General features: G+C 39.5%; 2 protein-coding genes across 4 annotated transcripts; one reads left to right on the forward strand and one right to left on the reverse strand.

The window, feature by feature from the left end:
• Positions 1 to 5,013: 5,013 nt before the first annotated feature.
• LOC110050171 (galactose-3-O-sulfotransferase 2-like) lies at positions 5,014 to 10,851 on the reverse strand. 2 transcript variants are annotated; one of them, XM_020756061.2, is made up of 3 exons: positions 10,347 to 10,851; positions 6,924 to 7,178; positions 5,014 to 6,196 (listed from the first exon to the last, which is right to left on the reverse strand). In XM_020756061.2, the coding sequence occupies exons 1-3, from the start codon at positions 10,472 to 10,474 to the stop codon at positions 5,074 to 5,076; spliced, it is 1,506 nt and encodes a 501-aa protein (XP_020611720.2). In that variant the 5' UTR covers positions 10,475 to 10,851; the 3' UTR covers positions 5,014 to 5,073. The 2 variants fall into 2 exon arrangements, with proteins under 2 accessions (XP_020611720.2, XP_020611719.2); XM_020756060.2 differs by having other exon boundaries at positions 10,305 to 10,851.
• Positions 10,852 to 13,321: 2,470 nt separating this feature from the next.
• LOC110050178 (uncharacterized) lies at positions 13,322 to 23,817 on the forward strand. Of its 2 annotated transcripts, none has more exons than XM_089282352.1 (9): positions 13,322 to 14,203; positions 14,785 to 14,854; positions 18,886 to 18,966; positions 19,044 to 19,137; positions 19,655 to 19,888; positions 20,422 to 21,516; positions 22,211 to 22,436; positions 22,973 to 23,147; positions 23,494 to 23,703. In XM_089282352.1, the coding sequence occupies exons 1-8, from the start codon at positions 13,535 to 13,537 to the stop codon at positions 23,105 to 23,107; spliced, it is 2,604 nt and encodes an 867-aa protein (XP_089138478.1). In that variant the 5' UTR covers positions 13,322 to 13,534; the 3' UTR covers positions 23,108 to 23,147; positions 23,494 to 23,703. The 2 variants fall into 2 exon arrangements, with proteins under 2 accessions (XP_089138478.1, XP_020611726.2); XM_020756067.2 differs by having other exon boundaries at positions 13,327 to 14,203; positions 22,973 to 23,068; positions 23,494 to 23,817.
• The last annotated feature ends 938 nt before the right edge of the window (positions 23,818 to 24,755 follow it).

Here is a 24,755-nt window from a genome sequence, read left to right on the forward strand (position 1 = left end):
TACCTTAAGAGGTTTTCCCTCTTTGTTCGGAGATTCCGAAACATTTTCCAGACCGTTACAGTCAATTACAAAACGGTGTTGCATTTGCGATAAAATATTCGGAAGCTCAATTTTGAACTAGAATTTTAGGATAAATAGAGAGTGCCCATTTCGAAAGCTAAATGAACAGGCCCGGTTGTTCGAAAGCCGATTAGCGCTAACCCACCGATTAAATTGTCCTAATCCACGGAATAAATTTATCCTTCGATGAAATTCTGTTCCTAGAAGCGCGATTAGCACCATCCAAAGATTAAACTAAGGGTTAAATTTAACAAACCTAGCGAGGTGGATTAACTCGCTAATCGGATGAAAAAGCAGACAAACAAATCAAAATGGCGGACTTACAGTTTGTTGATTTTGCTTTAATGCCGGCCGGGGTAAGGAAAGAAAAGCAATTCGGGCTACCTGACGAAAATCTAGATGTTACTATTCTCTCACGGACGAGCCATCCCGCGTCCGGTTTTTCACAACACAGACGGACCGCTGTTCGGCGATCCGCAAAATCAGTTTTACACAACGAGGGCGAAGCAAGAAATTTTGAGAAATTTCAACATTTTCCGTTCTCAGAGGTAGAAATCGTCGCTTACTAACTGCTGTAATGTAAAAGGAAGGATCAATGATGGAATTAAAGGCTTTTTTGGCTTGATAAAGGCGAGTATTATGGACAAAATATTGTCAAGTTTTGTTTACTGTCGACCTTGCTTGTTCTTCAAAAAATTGTTTATCTCATTTGGCAGAATTAAGATAATCAATCTCCGCTTTCGCTTCTTTTCTTAGTTCATGGCTTTCTTCTTCTCTAGAATTTTCCCCTTTATCAGCCCATCCGAATAGAGGCTATTCTAAATTTCTAAATTACTAAGAAGTAAGGCTGAAAGTTAGACCGGTAAGCATTTTCAAGAGCTCACTGATTTTTAGCCTGATGCATGATTCACTGAGCTTCGCCCAACGTTTATCTTGCACATAATTTTTATCACAAATCTAATTTTAATTTAAGCATTTTTTTTTTTTTTTTTGGTTCTTACAGAAAGCAAATGTAGTTGAGATATAAAATTGGGCTTTCCTTTTCCTTTTATTCAACAACATATTAGAAGCTGTCAATTATCCCTTCCCTCCCTTAGTGCTACACCATTTTCTCCCACCACAGACCGGTTCTACCGGTTTAATCTGAGTTTAATCGAAGGATAGTTAATCGAAGATTAAATCTCTTTTCAGGAACACCATATTTTCGCCCGATTAGTTATCCCGGGAATAAGAAATTTAATCGCGAAATAGACGCTAACCTCGAGTTATTTTAATCGGCTTTCGAACAACTGGGCAGAGCTCTATATGGACAACGCTTGAGCCCAGGTCGTTGGTTCCAAAACCCAACGTACTAGTTGGGTTGACAAAAATCGCTTTTCTGATTTCCTGAAGTTCTAACATAGATAACGGAAAACGGCTTATGGAAGAGTAATGATTAAGCTACAATTTGGGCCTAAACCAAAGAAGATTTAGAAAGTCTAAAGACTATCCCTTCGCAGTTGAAAAACGCAAAGTCGGACGTTTTTAACAGCAATTTATTGAAAATTCAAACTGCCTTGCAATATTCGGAAAGCGGCAGATGGGCGATGAATCCGTTTTAAGTTTGATAATTGACAACCACTAACCCGTTCAGTTTGAAACTGCCTGGTCAAGTCGCGTTTGAAAATGGCGCGTTCTGGGTAAGCAAACCATTGTATTAACCTCAGGACTGAATAACAATGAATGTTAAAACCAACAATACCCATATATTCAAGAAAACCACTCGTTTGTAACTTGGTTTCTATTTGCCGCGAACCTCAACACTAGTCTCCCAGCCGAGTCATTAACCCCCAAATAAAACTATGCGAGTGTATCAAGTGAATAACGGGCACTACACCATGCGTGATCAAACAGATATATTTATACTAAATACTAAACTGCAGAAATGTTTAAGAAAAAGGTTTTAAGGCTACAGGGTGTAAAGCCGTGGATGGTTTTCAAAGTTTTCCGAGCACGATCAGCTTTAAATCTTTTCCAAATACGATGGGCCATCGATCAACGGGAGCCAACATTGCGAAGGGAGAGGTTGAGGAGAGTGTAATGAACAATTTCAAACGATGCTAACAACGAACACTCGTGTATACATCAAAGTTAATTTTTTTATTCCTCTGATCAGTTCATACCTTTTTCAAAACGTATTTTGCACGTTGGCGAACTGACATATAAGCGATCGTGAACATTGGAAAACCGACTTCAGTGAACTGGATGCGCGCGTCTGTTGCCGAGCGTGTATGGTGATAGAGGAATGGGTCGGTTATCAACATGGAGCTAGAAGCTGATCGAATGTGGTCTGACAAAGAAAGAAAATTGACTTGAACAGGCAAGTTATGTATTACATCATACAAAAACCTGTTAAGTTAATAAATGTCTCATCAAAACGGTATCCCCAATGAGCCCAAACATTCGGATTAATGTCGCACCAAATCCCCCGCGTATTCTCTCACTGTTTGGCTATCTGTCACGAACCACAGTGCAGGATACTGTCTTCAGCCTTGTTTCACCAGTTTTGAAATGTAGTGAGCACAAGTTAGTTTCTTTTTTTTCCAGAGTAATCAAAAATGACACTATTAAAAAAAATAAAAATAAATAAATAGTCTGCCTGATACAACTGTTGTGATCACGTTGTCTATCACAATAGGTTATGGACTTATGGAGCGATTTTCAAATGAGTGTCGCAAAACCAAAACTAAACCAAAACAAGTACTTAGCAATTAGAGTACTCAGCTAATCTCAATCTAAAACTAAAACATTGACCAAAGTAATTGCTTGATTACCTTCGGCGCTCAATTAAAAACCACTCTAAACGGTGTAAAACCCATTGCCTTCTTTCTTAGTTAGGCTAGGAAATTAAAAGTCGGGTCTCATGTTTCCAGGGATACAACCAAGACCACACGTCTTTTCAACACAAACACCCCTACCCCTTCGTAACTTGGCACGAAACCTGAAACACGAGACGTTCTGAATAAGCTAAAAACAAAACTGAAAAAAAGAAAACAAAAAACAAAAAACAAACAAACAAAAAAACAACTGTATGTTATCTCGTCAGTCTGCGAAGTCATTCCGGAAAAGACACCACCAATTAGAAATTGAATTTCTGAGAAACTACTAGCAAAAAGACCATTGCAAAAACGTTAGAAGAGCGGGTATGAATGCGCTTTTAGGTTTGGTTAAAAAAAAAAAAAATAAAAATAAATAATAAGGCATCAAATGTTAATTAGTTCTGCTTCGAAAGCAAAATACCCACATTGAAGTTTTTAAATTAGCGAAAGAAATATAGTTCAATTCAAGATTGAACTCCAGACCAACAATTTCGACGTGAGAATGAAACTCACCGGCACGAATGCACTGTCAATATCACTTGTGCATTGACTTACAAATGAAGTCGAGAAATCATTCCCTCGCAAAAATTCCTGTTATGTTTCGAAATTCGAAATTCGAAATTCGAGCCCAGAAACCAGGGATGGCGAAGAATATTTTGAATTGGGTGTGAGTGTGTGTGTGTGTGTGTGTGGGGGGGGGGGGGGGGGGGGGGGGAACTTACAAGCGAGCGCCAGAGGCGCTAACTTGTAGGGGGTTTGGAGATATTTGTAAAATTATTATTTTATACATTTTTTGCTTGAAATTGGGTGGGCTCCTCCTCCTCCCCCTCCCCGTCTAAGGATAGGGGAACCCTCTAACCTTAAACTCATTGCACTATGGGACGCATAAGGCCTAAACGAGACAGGGTGTAAGTTAAATTTATTTGCCTGAACTTTTGCTATGTTTAACAAGCCTGTCATGTCATCTTCAACTGAACTGGTTGACTTATTGGTTGATTTATTATATTACACAACATTTCATTTCAACACTTTTATCCAGTGGGGGTTTGCAAACTTGGCATGCACATGGTTTAATTTTACCCTTGGTACAGTTACCGTAAATCCTCGAATTAGCCCCCCCTCGAATAAGCGCCCACTCCACTCCCTTCAATTTTGTGGACAAGTAAAGGATGTATAGTTTTCGACATGTAGTTTTAGATTTGTATATTGCTTCAGTTTATAAACACGTTAAGTGAACAGGTTGTTGAGGCCGACTAGCAGCCGAACCTGATAAACTGAAATTGATCTAGGTCTGTTATAAGCTGACACTCGTTTAGGGTCGAACTGTGCACAGCTGGTGGGACTGTGTTGAATCACGTGACCCAGTCGCACATGGTTTGTCTTTGAAAGAGTTTCGTGTCGTTGTTTTTTTGCTACGTACAGTTTTGTACTTTTCCCGTCGAAACCGCACAGAACATGTAAGTATAGGTTTCACAGTTCCCATTTGTCCGAATGTGTTGTTAATTTAAGTTTTTTCTTGTTCAGTTTTTTTTACCGTAGGCGTAGATCAAGTTGACAAGTCGTGGAGATGTCTGTACGTCGAGCATCGCGATTAAAGCTTTGAGTTTTTACGACTACGTGTTGAAAATATTCTGTGAATTGTCCTGAACACACGTTGAACACATTAAGTACTAACGGTGCCCCGATTTAAACTTTAGGATCAGCTTTTTATGTCAATAAACAGCTTATGTTGTTGTTTACTCGCAGATGCATGATGTATTAAAACAAATGAACACGTCAGGCCACGATTTGGGAAAAATTAAATAAGCGCCCCCCCCCCCCCTCGCGAATAAGTGCCCCCCTCGAAAAAGCGCCCCCTCGAATAAGCGCCCCCTTGAATAAGCGCCCCCCCCCCCCCCACCCCCTCGAATAAGCGCCCACCGTCTTCTCCTGAATTTGAAATAAGCGCCCCGGGCGCTAATTCGAGGATTTACGGTAAGTATTTTCCATTCTCTTGGTGTAAGTTACGTATTATAATTTATATGAAACAGAAAAAAAACAACAAACTGTATATGGCACATACCATGTGACATCAGAATAATTACAATGGCATGTATTTAAAAAAGGACGCTTTGCAATAAAGCGAGATACTCGTTTAATATAGCTTATGAATTCTTTAGAGCGGCTTAACTGATTTCATGGCATTAATTCTTTTAACAATAACGTTTTTCCCCGCCTGGCGTGTTTTTCCGGAAGCTCTAAGCTGCTTTTGATACCCGTAGTACGGGTGCAGTTTTCGTCGGAAATAATGAATGTAGTCTATTTCATTTGTGAGTAACTTTTCACACAAATATCTGTTGTAACGAGAAACCCTTTCGTTCAGCTTAAAACCACGTATCTGCCCGCTCAATCGAAATGCGATTTCCGTGACCTCTTCTGGGGAAACACAGTCATTGAACATCTCTAAGTTTTTTCGTTTTAAGTCCGCGAGGTCTTTATAGAATCCCTCACCGTGTCGCTTGATTCTCTCCCAGAATGTCTTGTTAAAATGCTCATAGAGCAGCACATCCGCTCGGTTCCAGTCTCTTATCATATATTTGAGCTGAGTCGATAAAGCTCTGTTCGATGTATTATTACCTGCCTTTCTTTGATTTTGTTTGATGTAAATGACGTCATCTATATCCCAGCAAAATTCTCGCTTGAGTAAAACAAGGCTCTCGTCGAAATATTCCATAATAAGAACAAGCGAAAACTCGCTCTCGACCTTTTTTATGGCAGTGCAAATTTCCTTGTCATTGTCCTGTGCAGATGGCGGCAAACCTAGATCAAAAAACATACCGTTTCTCACAAGGTGCATCGATTCTGGAAAGGACTTAACGGTTCTTGTTAAATTTTTAAGATACCCATGAGGATTTCTTAGAAAAACCTGCAAAGGGTTGGAATAGTTTGTCAGTTTAAAGAAACGGTACAATTCCATGTAGTTGAATGTCGACTCAAATTGATAAACGGGATCACGTAGAATTGTAATGTATTTAGTGTCACTTTGCATGATAACTTCCATTGCGGGCCTATTATAGCGGGCGTGGTTACAGAGCACGTGAGCTGGTTCCCCGTTTAGTCGCCACAGATCCACAGCATGCCAGTGGAAATACCCAGGCCAGCCGAAGCGATACAGATGTTGCGCCGGAAGTGCCATTTTGAGCTCTCTGAGGTCTGCATAGCGGTTGAGGATATTTGTTAGAGTACTGCTTCCGGTTTTATGAGTTTTGAGAAAGGCGATCTCCTGGTGAGGCTTGCAGCTGTTAAGAACAGTGTTTGAATTAAGAATGGAAACAAAAATTGAGACTGGAGCCTTTCAATATCAAAGCTCAACAAATAAACCGCAACAACGCCAGCAGCAACAGCGGTACAAGCAGTAGAAACAGCTGGAGGAACGATAATAGCAACACCACCAGAAACAGCAACGAAATAACATCAACAGAAACACTGAGGCTGGTTTTCACCAGCGCGTAAAATAGCCAACATACGCAGACGCAATAGGGTCGATAAAGTTCTGTAAAGTAGCACTTTTTCTTAGGGAATTTTCGTACTAACAGGGACTTATTATCAGCATAAACCACAACGACGACGGCAACAACAACAACAGCAACAACAACAAAATTAGCAAAAACAGAAGCAGTATCATCACCACTACCAACAACAGTAACACATCAACAACAACAACAACAACAACAACAACAACAAATGCACAACAGCGGGAGCAACATGTGCAGGAGAAGGAACAAAAAGAACCAAAATATCGAGAAGTACAGTAATACAGTGGCAACAACAACAACAACAACAACAACAATAACAACAACAACAATAACAACAGTAACAAGAAAGTTCAGAGAGTCGGCATAATGCAGATAATACGTGACCGCTTCGATACGTTTTAATCAAACTCGTAGTGCCCTTGAAAAATTGGAGTCGTTGTAACAATAACAACGACAACAACAGTAACAACCGACAAAGAAGATTATCTACCTTAATTCGTCGTATTGTACATGGTTTGTTTTTGTCGAAGACTCTTGCTTTCCGTCTTCCTCCTCTAATTCTATTTCGTCATCATCAACATCGTCATTGTCATTACTTTCGTCTTCAGATTGCCTCTTAGCATTTTGTAGTAAATCCCAAAACTCTCGATCGACGGCACTAACATTTCTTGACCCAGTCTTCTCAAGCCATGATGCTCCAGAGGACGGCTGGCTCGAGTCGTCACTCGAGGAGTCATGTGTATTTCTGAAAAGAGAAGATGAGAATTAAAATAGTAAATAACTAATATTTCTTCTAAGCCAAGGATGAACCCGGAGTACAGTTCTGGGTGAATTTTATACAACTAGATTGCAGTTAAGGTCGACTTGAGGGCTTCTTGAGCTATGGCGGGGTGTACTTTGGAAATACCAGGGAAGCGTAAATGTTTTCGAAAGGTGTTCAGGTTATCTTCTGAAAAAAATGTTCCAACTTTCTAAGTCCATCGATGGACTCGATAACAAGATCTACGACAAACAAAGAGAAAAATGGCTATTTAGATCCACCGTTGGACCCCACTGATTCGAACTCGGCTATTTAGAATACCCGGTTTTTCGAATTCAAACCCATTTCCTTTGGATTTGCCCCATTTTTCAGTCATTTACTATCGGCTATTGGGAGAACGAGAAATGCTGTGGGAACACGAGCCGCAGGCGAGTGTTTCCACAGCTTTTTCGAGTTCTCCCAAACCTTTATGAACGTTTCTATAACTGGATAGGAACACGGATAACATGTTTTCTATTTCTTTTAGAAAACACCGCGACGAAAAAAAGGAAACAACTTGTTAACTTTGATTGTCAAAATGTAAATTCTCTTTGCTCGCGCCATTATTAAGTCAACAGGTCGTGTTAGTTCTGTGTTTCTATCGAGTTTTAGTATAAATCTACTAGCGTTCTATCACGAATGGCGTTCCCTGATTGGCTAGGGTGTCTTGGAAATCCGAATAGCGAATAGTCGCGAATAACGAACAGCGAACAGTCCCGAATAGCGAATAGCGAATGGTACGAATAGTGCGAATAGTGTCGAATAGTGCAAATAGTGGCGAACAGTCTCGAGTAGTGGCGAATAGTGACGAATATTCGTCAATACTCACCGCTCTAGATCTAATATAGATCTAGATTTAGATCTATATATAAATAGTGGCAAATGGTGGCAAACCGTAGCGAATAGGGTACTCAGTAGCAAATAGTGGCAAATAGTAGCAAATAGGGTACTCAGTATCTCGCAGTTAACCCACTAAAAAGCGCAGACGCTTATCAGGACAAAAGGTGTTTCTAAACCGTAATTTCTTCTGTTTTAATCGCTGCAAAAGCGTAAATACGTCTTTATTAGGTTATGCTTGTGTTTCCTCTTTTCTTGCTTAATGTCAGCGATGGACAGCCCTAGCCTGAGTCCGGAGAAGAAAAGGTAATAAATTCACTGAAATTCTGTTGCTTATTTGGATAATTTATCAACGCAGGATATTAGATCTAAAGCGGTGAGCATTGACGACTATTCGTCACTATTCGCCACTTTTCGCGACTGTCCACCACTATTCGTACCATTCGAGACTATTCGCACTATTCGGGACTACTCGCTATTCGCTATTCGGGTTTTCCAGACACCCGATTGGCTACGCTACTCACTATCTATTCTGTGATAGATAGTGAGTAGCGTAACGGGATGCGCTTGTGAGTGAAATGACAGCCGCTTCTTGGCGCTTTCGAAGTGTTTGTGAAGAGGACTTCCATAAAGTTTTGAACGACTAGTAGATTTATATTAAAACAATTAGATTATTCGCTCTCGATTTCCATACGTGATAGTCAACTATCACGCGATAGAAATCTTGAGCTCATAATCTAATTGTTTAATAGAAACACGATTTTTAACCAATCAGCACGCGTATTTTCTAAGGATTGTTTTCTAAATTGCAATATTACAGAATCGTAAAATCGAATTTTCAAAGACAGTTTTCTTTTTTTAAACAGCAGTATAAACGAAAACCCAATTTCAAGGTGTTACATGATGTTAATGATACGTTCTCTTAGATTGCAAGACATTATGCCTTTTTTTCTGCTGAAACAGCCCTTGCTATCACAAAAAAAAAAAAAACGTACATAATTTTGAATTTGACAAGGTTTAGCGATAATTTATTATAATCGAAAACTTCAATGTATTGCCTTTGACATAAGCCGTACGTCTCATATTTTATGATAACTTCTCATGTAAGTAATAATCCACAGAGATTAGAATGAAAGAGGATGAATGAGTGACCGTTTTTCTTCACACAGTAAATTAAGCAGCTGTTCGGATCTAGTATTTTCAGTTCATTATTTTTTTTTAAGTCATCGTGCCGAAATCAGTCTTGGTTCTATTTGTAATGCAGAACTTTAACGTCGCCTTTCTCTGGACGGAAAATGACTTTCCCAAAGTTCGCAGTCCTGTTCCGAGTAATTATGTACAATTATTTACAGCAGACAATAAACATTCTTTGTCAGTTCTGGCTTTTCAACGAGTATGTAATGAAGAAGCTTTCTGGGCTTTCTGTTTCAACCACAGGGACCGCAGTTTTTAATCAACAAAGGCCACCTGGGTTCATTGTAAGCACCGGCAAGGAAATGTAAAATCACTGAAATCCCGAGAAGATTTTCGTACTCCTGGATTCATCTCGATTTGGGCGATTTTGTCATCCGATACTTCTTCCAAGCCAAAGCACCTTTAATGATCTCAGATCACGGTTTCAAACACAAAAGTAACGAATTCGTGACAATTAATAAACAAAGAGGGCAGTGTGAAAGCGAAAATTGCAAATAACCTCGAAGCTACTGCTAAAGATATGCATAAAATTAAAGGCCATGCAAGTATCGCATGGAATCTTTCCTTGACCAGTGTCTGGCCTAACTACAGTAGTCGTTATCACGATTACCCTCTGAGAAACATCTTTAAAAACCAAGACCGTGACAAATTAGTAATCTGTCTCGGTGTAGAAGATGTTGAGACGCGTAAAGATCGCCAAACAATCATACATCATTACATGTGTAAACAATCAAAGCGGTTTAGGTCGAAAGCTTCATAACACGATACAAAAGGCTCGTCTTGTAATGAACTACTCGACTACCGTATACATGACATGCAAGGAATACTGAACATCTAGTATATTCTTTTAAAATATATTTGACAGTGTCTAATGGGTTATTGTTGTCTAAATCCAAATATTTTCTTTAATCCCGATGGATTCACCAGTAGGTCGCGTTTACCGGTATAAAACGAGTTCAACGAAGCAAAACACCGATAAATCAGCGATGCTTGGCTGGTTTAACTATCTCAATGAAGAAGTTTGACTTGAGATTCACTCACCCGTCGAATAGACTGATGTTAAGGTGAAGGAATTCTGCGTACCTCAACAAAGTGTCGAAAGGGAAACGGAGCAAGTTCTTCTCCTTGATTCTCGGCAGTAGAAGTGTGGCGATGAAGCTCATTAAACTTAAACCGAGGAAACACAGAAGCAGGAAACTCTTGAACTTCATTTTCGTCTTCCCTCTGAAGCGTCACGAAACATGTCGATGGAATCCCAGCATCGAATTACTTTCATAACTATTCAACAATCAATTTCAGATGTGACGGACGCATGGCGCAGGATTAAGCACGTGCTGTTGTCACACGCAACATGAACCAAATCAAATAAAAGCGACTGGTTCGTAGGTTTCTTCGTTGAATCAATTACCAGTTTAGCAACATGTACCTGCTTTTATCTCCAAAAATGGAAATTTGGTCTATTTTTTTCTAATGTTTAGACCAAATTGTAGTAGTTTGGAGTTGCATTTGGCCCCTATTTGGCCCCAACTATGTTCGGAAAAAAAAAAAAAAAAAAAAAAAAGTAAAAAACGGAAAGGCCAGATGTTGTTATTTCAACCTGTTAGTTACAGAAAAAAGATCAATCCAGTCCCCGTTCAGAACCCGCTTTCCTTTTAGTTAGCACCAAAAACGCGGGCTCAGGCTTATACTGATGGTCGTTCATGCTAATGCTGATTAGCTGACAATGGAAAATGAGCACTCTGCACGTGTTCAAAGTCATGAACGGCCAGAGCCCGCGTTAATTTCTTGGTGCTTCCTTTGGCCTTCTTTTTTTTTTCATTGATTGTCACTCCCTCTTAAAAGAGAAGGTCATTCCAAAAAGCTTACTTTTTGTTTCTTCGCCTACGACAAGTAAACATTCAGCTAGTTTCCCCTCATCAAAGTTTCAGCCTCTGAAGTGCCCGCTATCCTGAAAAAATTCGTCTCACAAGAAGCAACTTCGGAGGCCGCCATTTTGAAACTGTCTTGGAAGCCAGGCCGTGTTTATGTGACGTCATTCCGTCCGACTCAAAATTGGCGGGAAGGAGAAAAACCTCCAACTGAATTGGCGTCAGCCAAATCTATTTTTTTTCCAAGCAATTATCCACTTCACTATTTTCTATGCTATCATTTCAGAATTTGGAGCACATTTGGCTCAAACTATGTGGCTTAAGAGCAGCCATAACCCGGGGTGGTAGTAAAAAGGCTCTTCGGAAGCTATTTGGACAAATCTCTCGGACGGATTGACGTCACGAAAACGCGGCCTGGCTGCTGAGTACTGTTCAAAATGGCGGCAACGATGCTCGAATTTTGGGCTTCTTTGCATGGCGACCAATTTCATAAGGAAAACCTTCACTTTAGAGGCTTAAACTTAGGTGACGGTCGTACAGGGGTATTCTCGTGATGCATGACTAGCTGATTTATATTCCATGAAACGGTGAATTTAGGAAATTATTCTTCTTGATCCGTGACATGAAGGTTTTTGCATGACCCGTGAAGACTGCTTGAATTATTTACCGACATTCCTGATTTCACCCCTCAATTCTACGTGATTTGGAGACGCAGGTCCTCCGAATGGTTAGAGTCGTCTATCAAGAGTGACTTAAACATGCGATTTGCAATACGGAGCCTGGACTTAGCCTTTCACGATTTTTCTTTCCTCCGAAACACTCTTTTTAGTGTAAAAACAGGTTAATAAAAAGAGTATCGTACTTGCTTATTTTCGTGATCTGGGAAAACAAAATTTTATATCCGTAATCCTCAAACCGTGCCGTTAACCGTGCCTTAGAACCCCCCGCCCCTGTACGACCGTCTTAGGTGGATGGCTAAACTAATGCAAGGTTTTTATTAGCGTTGACAAAAAAATATACGTTTTTTCCTTTAACATAAAAATGGACGTTTTTCTCAACAAATTCGTAGATTCGGTAGCCAGTGTTTGGATGGTTTGGAAATAAATTAATGTATCTTGAGTCGAATTTTCAGGTTTCGAATCACAGTGTCCGCAGAAAGATCTTACATTTTTTTTCATTTATTTGAATAAGAAATAAAGTGTGGAACTGGACCTTCATATGTAAAAATAAGCTCAAGTAATGTGTAATCAGAAATCTGCTTCAGGTCCTTGTCAATTAAGGTCTTCCTGTAACTCGTTTGTTTAAGTGTCTCCAATCTATTGAGGGTCTTTACCGAGGACTACATATTCTGACACTTTAATAAAGTCATTGATTGATTGATTGATTGATTGATTGATTGATAGATTGATTGATTGATTCTTCTTTTGGGGAGGAGAGGCTCGATTTCCACCGCTCTCTCGTGTATTGTAATCGAGCCTGGAGGACGGCGGCTGTAACACAGTACAAGACAAGTTGCACGAACACTCGTTATGTTTACAGCGTGACAAACGATAGCGTGACGTGCGACATACGCTTAACTTCGTTACTTTTTGAGGCATGTCACTCAGTCGAATCAACACTGTTCTAGCTTCCAAGAAATTGAATCTCATACCTAGCCTACAACTTGATTTTTGTGACGACATATAAACAGTCAGGTTTCATTTCGTCGAACTCCCCCATTCACTGCAGGCACTGGAAACGCACTTACTTACTTGCAATTCAAATTGTCTCTTAGCATAACAATTTCTGGAAGTGGATCGACGACATCTAAAAAAATAATATATTTCATAATCCCCACATAATTCATATTTTGGCACTGCGAATTCATAACTTCATTTTCTATATTATGATCTTTTTTTTGATTTTGAGAAAGCTAAATAAGCAATTTCACACATGATAATCTCGGAAGTAAATACCACACTTTCCGAACACAATTTGCATTCGGAAGAGAAGATTTTCCACTTGTTCCTATGTGAAAAAAATAAAAGTAATTTTTATGTCGTTTTCAAGTGCTTTTTGACGTCTTTCTAAAGTGCTAAATCAATTATTGTTCCTACAATTTAGGTAAGTAAATTTCATGAAAAGAAAAGCCATCTATCGGTAATTTTATTGACAAAAACTGGAATAACAAATTCACGTCAGCGTTACACCTGCTCAATGTAAAGTTAATTTACATAACTTTTCGCTTGGCTACATGGTTTGTTTATGGTCAAATCATAACACAACGAACGGGAATTTCAAACGTTAATGCTAGTCGTGGGCCAAAAGCGAAAGGTAGATCTCAAACCGGAAAAAAAGGTTCGCAAATAGCGAAAAGTTGTGACTTCCCTATGCTGCTTTTTTGCGAATTTGTGAAATTTTATCATGCCAATATTGTGCGAGACAAGACCGCAGTTTTCTGTTCGTAAACTGCCACCCGTCTTTAACAAGAGACTTTTCAAGGCGCAAGCTGGAATTGTGCTCACGGACAAAATCCTTGACATCTTACAGCGACCCTCTACCGCTCGGCGATCGGCCAACGAACTACATGCAATAAAACCCGTTGTTTCGGCGCTGAAAGATATTCACAAAGGCCTACAATTTATTAAGGAGGCACTTGGCCATGTAGTCACCTACCAGAAAGTCGAAAGCGATGTGGAGATTAGCAAGAAACAAGACGAAAGCTGTCTTTCTTGTTATTACATTCTGAGCGGATCGGTAGAAGTAAAATATGCTATAAATAATGGCGTGTCTGGTGCGCACACCACAGAAAAGGCAAATGACTGTGAAATAAACTACACACACGTAGCCGGGGAATATCTTGGGCTCGTATCGGGCGATGGAAGAGAATTCGATTATCCACCACCGGACAACATACGAACCATGGAAGTTACTGAGTTCTTGCGAGTCGACCGCGAGCGATTCCATAGCGCGATCAAGAGAGTTCAGAATCGCTACGTGCAAGAGATTCAAGTGTTTATTGAAGAAGTATCCGCACTAAAAGCTTTGCCCAAAGAAGAGAAAAACAAATTAGTTGCTTTGATGGCGAGGCAGGTACGGTGATCACATAATGGCTTTATCTGCTATATGTTTAGATGAAGGTTTTATTTTTTTTTTTTTCTGCCTTTCTGTCCAGTTGTGTTGATTTTTGGCTTCGCGTACATCAATTTCGACCGCAATAAATCTCATTACTAGTCAAAATAAATTTTGCGTGCGCCAATAGGTAACCAAGGGGAGGGATGAAAGCGATATCGAATAACAGTTTATTGACATTTTAATAACGTCCTCATCAATTTTATTCACATTTCGAATATATAAATTATCATAATTTCTTTAGTATCGTCAACAATGGCGAGACTCGTGCAACACTAAGCAAAATATGCAATTTGAATCTGAATTTGAAAATTATTTTAGAAAGCTAGCGTTTTCTTAATTATGTCTAAGAGTTTGGCTTTCAATCGCCACGTCTAAAGTATATAAATGTATGAATAAAATTTCATATAACATAGCATTTCGAAATAAGGTTATCGTTTTGTAGCTATACAGTGATTATTGTTAAACTTGCTCACATTTAGCTGTCCTGAAACAAAATCTCAACTAACGGGTTGAATTTATTATATGTTTTTCTTTTCTAGGAATATCCCGCTGGTAAAGTCATTGTGAACCAAGGAGACCTTCCGGAGCATCTGTTTTTTGTTGCTAAAGGTATAATTTATGAAAATCCTCTGAAACAAAAAACAACAATAACTAGGCATGTACGTATAATTGCTTTAAGTATTTTCAGCGACATAGCTGTATGCTTCATGCATAGGCGCCGTGATTTGGTTTGCGTGGTGTAAAAATATTGTCATTGTTATTATTACGCATGGCAAGCAGCAGCGCCAACAAAAGGCACATGCTTTCCGTGAGTGTCACCCCGCTAGCCAATTGACTCCCATCTCATGAAACCCTTCTGGGCCGAAGAAGTTTAGGCGTCGTTTAAGAGGGTCTTGGCCTAAACCGGGTCTCAACTGGGAAACCGGGTTATTTAAACGTCAGTTATCTTAAACCCCGCCTAAACGGAGTCTAAACACAGCCTTGCAAACAATAGCAACTTAGACCTGGTCATGAGTAGGTTTAGACGTAGTCTATACGTTTTCTTAGTGAAGGTTTTTGTCACGGATGGAAGTTTGAGATATAGACGCCTACGGCAATGGGCTAATACTCGACATGTTCGAAGAATCCGACACACGCGGGATAGGCTTAATCCTTTAGAAGAATACGACGACGCCAATTTTTGTCTACGGTTTCGCTTCAGGAAAGATTCTATTATCACACTCATTGCCATTTTGAAAAACGATCTAGAACATCAAACGAGGAGAGGCTTGCCTCTCACACCAATGTAGCAAGTTCTTCCGACCTTGCGTTTTTACGCTACAGCCAGCTTTCATCAAGTAATTGGGGATTTGTTTGGAGTGTCTAATTATGCCGTCTGCAAGGTAATACACCGAGTTCCAAGAGCTATTTCAAAACATAAAAGGCAGTTCATTTCATTTCCAGCCGATTTCCATGAGACGAAGAGAAGCTTTTACGACATAGCAGGATTCCCTTGTGTCGTTGGGCAATCGATTGCATCCACGTGAGAATTGTTTGTCCAGATAGGAACAATGCAGTGGCTTTCATAAACAGGAAACAATTCTATGCCGTAAACTTTCAAGCTGTTCGTGACAGTAAAGCATTAATTACCAACAGTGTCGCACACTGGCCGGGATCAACCCATGGCTCGCGCATTTTTGACAATAGCACAATTGCTGAACAATTTCGCAATGGATCCATCAATGGCCTCCTTGTTGGTGACAGCGGATATGCATGCAGAACCTACCTCATGACTCCCCTTCTAAATCCAAGAAATGAAGCAGAAGTCCGTTGTAATGATGCTCAAAAGACGTACCAGAATTGTGATCGAGAGGTGCTTTGGAATTCTGAAGAGGCGCCTCCCTTGCTTGCATGTAGGGTTGCGTACCCGCCTTGGAAATTCTCTGGTTATCATTGTAGCCATTGTGGCCTTGCACAATTTTGTAATAATGCAGAGAGAAAGTGAAATGAATGATGTGGATTGGGATGACGATGACGATGAACCTGAAGAACCTTCCGGAGCTGCAGACGCAAGTGGAAATGCTAAACACAAGTTAATTATTGCCCGCTATTTTACGTAGGTACCTGACGTACATCTATAAGTTAATGTAGAGACTACAGCCAGAAGAAAAGTTGCAACTTGGCTAAAGTTGATACAGCTTTGCCCCTCCAAAAAACCTTTTTACCTTACTTTCGGCAGCATGGACACTTGCGTCATGTTAATTTGTCTCTACTTATACCATAATGACCCACCTAAACTGTTAACAGGAATAAAAGGAATTATAATGTACCTTATCGTAATTTGTTTATTTTATCATATTGAAATCATATTTTATTACAAGTCGTTCACTTTCAGCATGGGTTTTCACACACCAGCTACTGATGACACATATCTTCATTTTCTTGTGACACATCTGCGGAGAGACCGATTCCCATTTGCTTGCATTGATTCTTAAGTTTCCACTCTTTTAACTCAAGAATCCTCATGTTCGCTTCGTGTTCCTTTCTTGCTAAGGTTAAGAATGGATCTTCACCTTTTTGGTCTGCTTGTTCACATGCATCTCTGGCACTGTTTACAGAAACATATTTCAAATTATTTATTTCGCAAATTGTCAGGAAATAAATAAATAAAACAAAGGATGATTGAAAATTGCAAATCCGTTAGCCCAATAATGAATTCTTTCATCTCTTTTTTTCGCTTTGTTGTCTTTTTTCTGTAGTGGCTTGAGCTAGTACTCATACCACATTGGACACCTGGTCCAGGTTCATCAGTGTCGTCGATCACAGAGCTGTTGACTGCTGAGGCAGCATGTTCAACAGAGTCATCATCGAATTGATTTTCCAGTGGATTCACTGACGCTGGAATAACGTCAGCAACCAGCTTACTAATAGCATTTGGTGAAGCCGGGGCTTTACCACCACCTGTCTCCTTGCTTTCCCTCCGTTGCTCATCAAATTCCTTTTTCGTTTGCAGCGCTTCCAACATCTCTGAATTGCTTTCATATCGCGCTTGTTACCATACGGGATTTCGGGCGCTGAAACTTTGCACAACTTTTTCCCAACGATGACTGTTTCCTTTTGAAGCTGACATTGTCATATCCTCTGTTTTCTATATCGGGATATTGCTTCCCGAGCTCGGCAAGTAGAAGTTTTTCCTCTTAGCTAAAATTTGCATTTCGAGAGTTTGACGCCATTTTTACGTCTGGCCGCTTCAAAATTCTGAACACCCGGTTTTTGGAAAACAATAGAAATTTTAGTTAAACCACGCTTAGACGTGGTCTCCGCGGAATACATTTGCGATTACGATTTAGACTACGAATGCGATTTAGACCACGCCTAGCCGTGGTCGTTGGACGTCTTATCTAAGCCTCGATTTAGTCAAAAATCAGGTCTAACCTAAACTTCGTTTAAATCGTCGGCCCGCTTTGTTTGACATTCTGATGACAATGTTGACAATGACAACGACAATGTTGTAATACTCTATTAAAATGAAAGCTCTGTATCCGTTTGGTGATTGTCTAATTCTGGTTCCTTTTACAGAAAACATAGGAATAAAAGTCTGGTACTAGCTGAGGCTGGTGTCCACCTACTATAGGGTACCAAATTAATTTATAACATAACTAAAGCAAAGCGCGCGCTCTGATTGGTTAATTTAGCGTCTACTATTTGCCCACGGGTGTACGCTGCTGATGTGTGTGCTAATGTTTACAAAGCAAATGTTTTGACAGACATTGTTTCCAAAGTAACGGCCGACGTTCTTCTGCCAGAAATGCGAAACTGTCTTCACAGTTGTCTGAAGATGAAACTTTATCGAGTTACTGGTGTGCAGTCGGTTGTCATGAATGAATTTTCGTGCCCTTGTTTTCTGTTGTCATGTAAGACTACACGAACATTTTTTTGTGATGTAGCTCAATAAAAGGACTTCTGTTGTTCCAATGTCTCAATGTTATGTTATAAAACAAATGGTAAACGCCATAGCGTGCACTATTGAGTTATGGATGCACTTGGGAGGTTTGCTAAGCACTCAAGAAGCTAACTAGAGTCGCACGAGGCTATCGCCTCGTGCGACTCTTACGCTTCTTTCGTGCTTAGCAACCTCCTGCGTGCATCCATAACTCAATAGTGCACGCTATTGGGTTTACCATTTGTTAAATGATTCCTGCAGTGGCCAACTACTCTGGGCTAGGCCAATAACTATACATTCCTCGAAATTAATACACTTTTTTTTATATACAAACATCTGAGCATCTGAATGTCTGAGCGATTCACTGCAAATTTAAAAGAACGATACATCACTTACAAACTTGAAACAACCGAACTAAAGCTATAGTAGCTTGCAATCTATTGTGACTGAATTCCGATGATGGCGGTTAACACCTAGAAAACCGTACACTCACAAGGCGATAAGAAGTGCTCCTGCGAAATCTGTAGTTGGTGGTAATAACCTCTTTATGTAGCGAACATGCATGAACAGAAACCTTCAATTCGGCTAATTTACGTTCCATAATATCACTAAATATAGAAATACTGGTCCTGATACTGAATTTCTTCAGCACTAAAGAACTTGTAGATGCAAATATTCCGTAAATTAAACATTTTTACTTGCATTTGTCATTCAATAGGAAGATGCCAATATTACCGAAGTATCTTTATTGATGAAGTCAACAGGGAAGAACTCGTTAAACTTGGACAAATTGAGAAGGGTAAAATAATCCCACCATTTTCCATAATGTTTCCCTCCAGAGGAGCTAATATCCATCCCTTTCATTTAACTTTCCAGGGGAATTTTTCGGTGAATCAACCCTTCTCGATTCCAGTCCATGTTTTTGCAGTGTAGCAAGTATTGGTCCTGTAACCTGCTTCCTGGTCAACAAGTAAGTATCCAGTTTTGTTAATTAGTTTAAATAAGTTGTGTACTTTCTCAGTAGGTACGTAAGAAAAAGTGAATGATTCTGATTGTTGTAATAAAATGACGTCACAACGCAAACCGCCTATTGGGACTTTATATATTAAGAAAAAAATATCGTAAATAGAACTTAAAAATCCCAACCTGGTTGGAGGCTGACCAGTTGGCTATTTACAAGAAGTAGAGAAGTTGAATTTGGGACCACCAAACGTAGCTCCATCTTGTGACAGGGAGGAGGATTTGAGCCCGGGACCTCCTGATTACAAAACTTGCAGAAACTAGCGCCCAGTGACAGTTTAACATTACCAAACCCTGTCATATCACTCCTTTCAGTAGTTTTTTCTAACAGGACTACAACATTATATTAAATATTTTGCAGAGCGTTTGACTTTTCTAGGTCGTGTTAATGGTAGAACTCCTTTAATCTTAAACCCCCTATTTCTGGTGGTTCCTAACCATCGTTTTCGTGTGTTATAATTTTCCAGATGGGCGTTAAAAACGAACGAAAGCGTTATTCAAATCCTGCGTCAAAACCGTCGCTATTTCTTCAATGACGATGACATCAAGCATTACATCCGGGACAGTGATATCTGGCAGAGCTTTAAGCGGTGCACGATCACTGGTCTTTTAGAGATGACGGGAAAATGTGACGCGTCAGTTGACAAGAGCGAAATGACTCCTACACTTTCAAGGGCTGTAGATTATGGAGATGCTAAAAGGTGGCGTTCTTGTTTGACCTTAACAATGTTGTGCTACATCGATGCTCATTTACTTTAATGGGTGGAGAAAGGCATTTTAATAGTAAAATAGCTTGGCAATGAATTACGAAACACAATGATGTCGACTAGCGCTAGCGCTTGAACGCAGAAAGTTCAATTAATTCCGAGTAAGACGCATCACCTACTGATTCTTATTGGATACGGAAGCAGGATGAAGTGGGCTTATTCCGGGACATTGGTTAAGAATCAGGCTTCAAGTTCTTTACAAAGAATTCATCATCTTGATTGGAATGCGCATAACAATAACTAGATTCTTTAGTTACTAAACATAATTTTAAAATCCAAAACGTCTTCGACCGTACGGTCATCAGCATTGTTACATGATGGAAATTGATGGAAATTTCCATCATGTACCACTGACCTACGTTATGGATTTTAAAATTTTAGTAACTTTTGGCCTTTTATAAACATCTAAAAAGCAACTATTATGACAACCTTAGGTGTTTTGGTAACAGGGTTATCTTTCTTTCTAGGGTTTTATTGAAAAACCCAAATCATGACGATGAAATACCCGGTAAACCAAGGGAAGCCGAGAAGCTGTTCGTGCCTCCTCGCTCAAGACGACGGTCATCCGCCATCCTAAACTGCAGCGCGGCTGCAGTAGTTAAAGCAGTTTTATTGTTGAGAAAAAACTCTAAAAATGACGCCGACAACAATTTCAGTTTTCCTTTTCCTACGAAACCAAGCAGTGCGCCAGCAAGAGGTTATCAGCGCCGAAAACTTCATGGGAAATGGAAGTCTCCAACAGTTGGTCATCGACCAAAGAGTGTCAGAAGTCAGGAAGCAAAGGATGGTTCAAAACGCGGTTCAAATGGTAGAGTGTCTGTATTTGGTCGTGGCAATGAAGCTTCACCTCGAACTAACATCAAAAGCCAGAATAAAATTGGTGACCCAGGGAGGGATAATTACAAAAAGAAACTATCAAGCAGGGAGACAACAAAGAAGAAATTAAAGGCCGCTTTCAAAGTCTCCCCTACTGCAGAGAATACTAAAGAAGCAACGATAAAGGTCAAAAACAGAACGAACAGCCTAAGCTTTCTTCCTTCTGTTGCTATGGAGAGAAATGTTGCTCAAAAGCCTAATGTTGTCATTAAAGAAATTATCAACACCGGAATTCCTGGTCGGCGGTTTTCTCCCAAAAGTTTTCGCAGATTTGAGAGAAGTCTATTTGACATTCTAGATAATCCACCAAACTATAAACAAAGCTCATCCGATGAAGAATCTTCCTCTGCTACTAAAAGCCTAGTTTTAAATCCATGGAACATTTCTTTAGTTGCCAGTAAATGGATGTCCACTGTTCGACAAGCACAGCGGAAGAAAAATTCGCATTCTCCGGAGGCGATTCTTGACGATACTGGACAGCCGCCGATCATTGTCATTGAGGACTGGGCACCAGGTGCAGCGCTTAGCGAACCAGAAAGCGCAGAAACCGACGCTCAACTGTCATCGAATAGAAAGGCGCCAACGAGAAGGACGAGCCGGACTCCTACCCCTATTCTAGATGACGTCACAGAAGAGAGCGAAGAAGAGATTCAGAAGTATGAGCACGAGCTGATGCCCTCTCAAAGGTTAGAATTCTACGCCACACAGAATCGTTATGGACAAAAATAATTCACCTTCCCTTTCTTGGTTGAACCGCTTGAAACTCATTACTATAATGATCGAGAGATATTGTACCAAGAAATCCAAGACACCATGATATGCAGCAGTTCAAAGCAGTTGTTTCTAATGAAAAAAATTCTTCTAATCTCATTTCCTCTTTCAAAATGATAAATTCTTTGGGACAACCCTAATTATATACGTATATTAACATTGAAAACTTGTTTTTGTTTAGTCTCCTTGGAGGACATTTATAAATATAAGATCGAGCTGTTGAGGATTTTCATTTGCCCTTAGGCAACAACGAGCTATTTTAATTGATAATGTATTGCTCAGTTATTTATATGATATGATGGTCCTCCACAGTTCCTACATTACCTTGAACGGAAGACATTTGACCAAACTCGATGAGTGGTTAAAGTCTCTACCCAGATTTGGACACCCCATAAATTATCTAGGTTTTGCTTTTATTCTAAGTTAAAACGTTATTGTTTTCTAGTTTAATTTGGTGCCGTGAGATAAAGGAAAGCGAGTAAACACTGGACTTGATTTAGAAATATTAGTTCAAATTTAGTGGGTCTAAAAATTGCTACCATGTCATATTTAAATCAGATAAGCTAATCCGTGAGTCATTTTCTATGGTTTGTGATCTGGCATGCGTAGGTGGTACACACCCATTCACGAAGCACATGACTCGTGCAAACAGCAGTTGATCGATTTCAAGAAGGATGTTGAACATTTGGAGCAACAGCGAAAACGTTTTCAAAGGCAGCACAAAAAGAGGGCAGAGGAAGAGGCCGAAGAAGAGAAGAAATGCGAGGAAGAAGCACAGAAGGAGACAGTAGACACAAACTCAAAGGAGACGCCTGGCAAGAACACTTCTGAAGAGGTGAGTATTGATTCTTTGCCAGTGATTCAAAAGATAAAGACATTAACAGAAGACCCTCTAATAATTTCACATTGATGCTTGATGCTTGGAATTCAAGCCTGAGAACATTAATTCTAGCTATCTATTCTTACCTATAAATGTAGTTTTGGTACTGAAAGATCCGAGTCATGCTAAAATCAATTGTGAACCGGTACAAAATGTTTGTAAATACGGTGTATACGTGTGTTTGTATTAGACTGTTTTAGATCTATATATATATATATATATATATATATATATATATATATATATATATATATATATATATATTTTTTTTTTTTTTTTTTTTTTTTTTTTTTTGCGTTATTTATAAATATTATGCTTGGTACTTTTCTTATATTTACCCTCTCCTCAATCAGCTTTCCGAGCTAAAGATAATTTTTCCTTTATCAGGGCTGTAATATTCGTTGCTCTAGTTATTTTTATCCTACCTATCGTTGTGCATATTGTAAAAGATACATATTTATTGAGACAGGTTTGTTTTATTTTTGATCAAGGCATACCGTCCAACAACGGGGCAAAGCCGCCACCTACGAAGAAAAGTGTCTATCAGTACAACTGTTGGGAGGAGTCGAGCTAAGACATTTTCTGAGGTCGGTGATCATATAGCAACCTTGCGGAGGTCTGAGTGAAGTTGCAATAAATTCTGCAGATCACAGATGTCAGCCATTGGTATATCAGCTGACAGTATAAATTTTGAATCATTCTCAGCTTTCAGTTACACTCAACCCAGACCCTACTGATATAAAGCAACAGACCGACAAATCGGCCGACCGAACGACTAACCAATTAACCGACCATACAAAACGAAAGAGTAACTAAATAACTTGATGAGAAACTGATCGACTTACTCACTGACTACAGTAGGATACAGTCAGGTGGACGGACAAAGAAACGACGAGTGGACAGACGAACAAAGAACGAGTGGACAAACTGAATAAATCACTAAATAAAACATTTGAACCTTTTCCTGATTATAATGTGCTTGTGTCTGACATAAGGTATTTATTTACTTTAGGTGCCACTGGAACACCATGGAAGTAGTAATCAGCTTCGTAGGACCCAATCCCTTAACCGTTTCCGCCTTATCAGCGTCTCTGCGCCAAATAAAATGTCGCCATCACTGGAACACGCTCCCTCAGCGTTAGAGGATCAAGAAAAAGAAGAGGCAATGCACGGGACAATGCAAAAAATGCGGGTGAAGTCAAGCAGAATAGAAAAAAGAAAACTTCTGCTAAGAAAGAGAGTTGAGGAACTGGAAAACATGAAGATTACAAGACATTACACATGACGGTGTAACCTAACTGGAGGATAACTAATAAATCTCATTTGCAACTGCAAAGGACTCTCTATGTTTCTATCTCTTTGTGTAACAGTATAGGGAAAGGGTGTACATGCTGTAGTAAAAGAGTATCTTAAGATTAACTCTTGGAATCTCAAGATCACTTTACATTGCGTGCTAATTTTGTCAGCCTGATCATGCATTTGATCAGGGGCTTTAAAAAAGTAAAGTGGACTACCCATTGTAGTTAAAACGTAACCTATTCCACTTCTTCGTGGTCATCTTAGCTTTCATGTAAGATTAGTGGAACTGAAATTACATCCCACATCGTCCTATCGCTTTATTTCTAAGGAAGTTCGAAAATATCGTTATACGTTTTGAAAACTAGTCGTAAAAAGAAGTTCATGGAGTTCATGTCACTTATATTTGTTTGAAGGAAAGCAATACTTGTTTTTCTTATTTTAGCCTACGTTGTATGGCAGGACAGGTAAGTTTAGATGCCTGGCGGCGAAATTTGGTGATCGTAGCGTTGTTTGTGTCGAAGGTATTGGAAAATCATTTTTATACATTTGCCATCGTTACACCAGCATGGTGACCAAACTGAACACTTTGCCAGAAAGTTTCACCAAAATCCTACAACTGAGTGAAAATATTGGTTGTTGTGCTATTAAAGGGATGCAAAGAAGTGCCGAAACCAAAGAAGAACGTCTTGAGGACTAATTAGAACTTGACTAAAGAACGTAATACAGTTTTGGCAAGGCGTTATATGTAAGTTGTGGTAAGATTATGATATTTGACTCAATATATAACCAAGGATCCAGAGCTATCAAGAAAAAAAAAAAAAAAGCAGTGTTTTTGAGTTCGTTTTAGCTATTTCTTCCCAAGAATGACCAATATCTAAATTCATTTACACAACATGAATACCCTGTCAAGCACAAAAGTCAAACGAACAGTGAACGACATCAAGTGGTGGATATTTATTCACGTTAAAGCAGCTA

The sequence above is a fragment of the Orbicella faveolata genome, unplaced genomic scaffold (assembly GCF_042242905.1).
Source record: "Orbicella faveolata isolate gen_17 unplaced genomic scaffold, um_ofav_v1 contig_12, whole genome shotgun sequence".
Taxonomy (NCBI): domain Eukaryota; kingdom Metazoa; phylum Cnidaria; class Anthozoa; order Scleractinia; family Merulinidae; genus Orbicella; species Orbicella faveolata.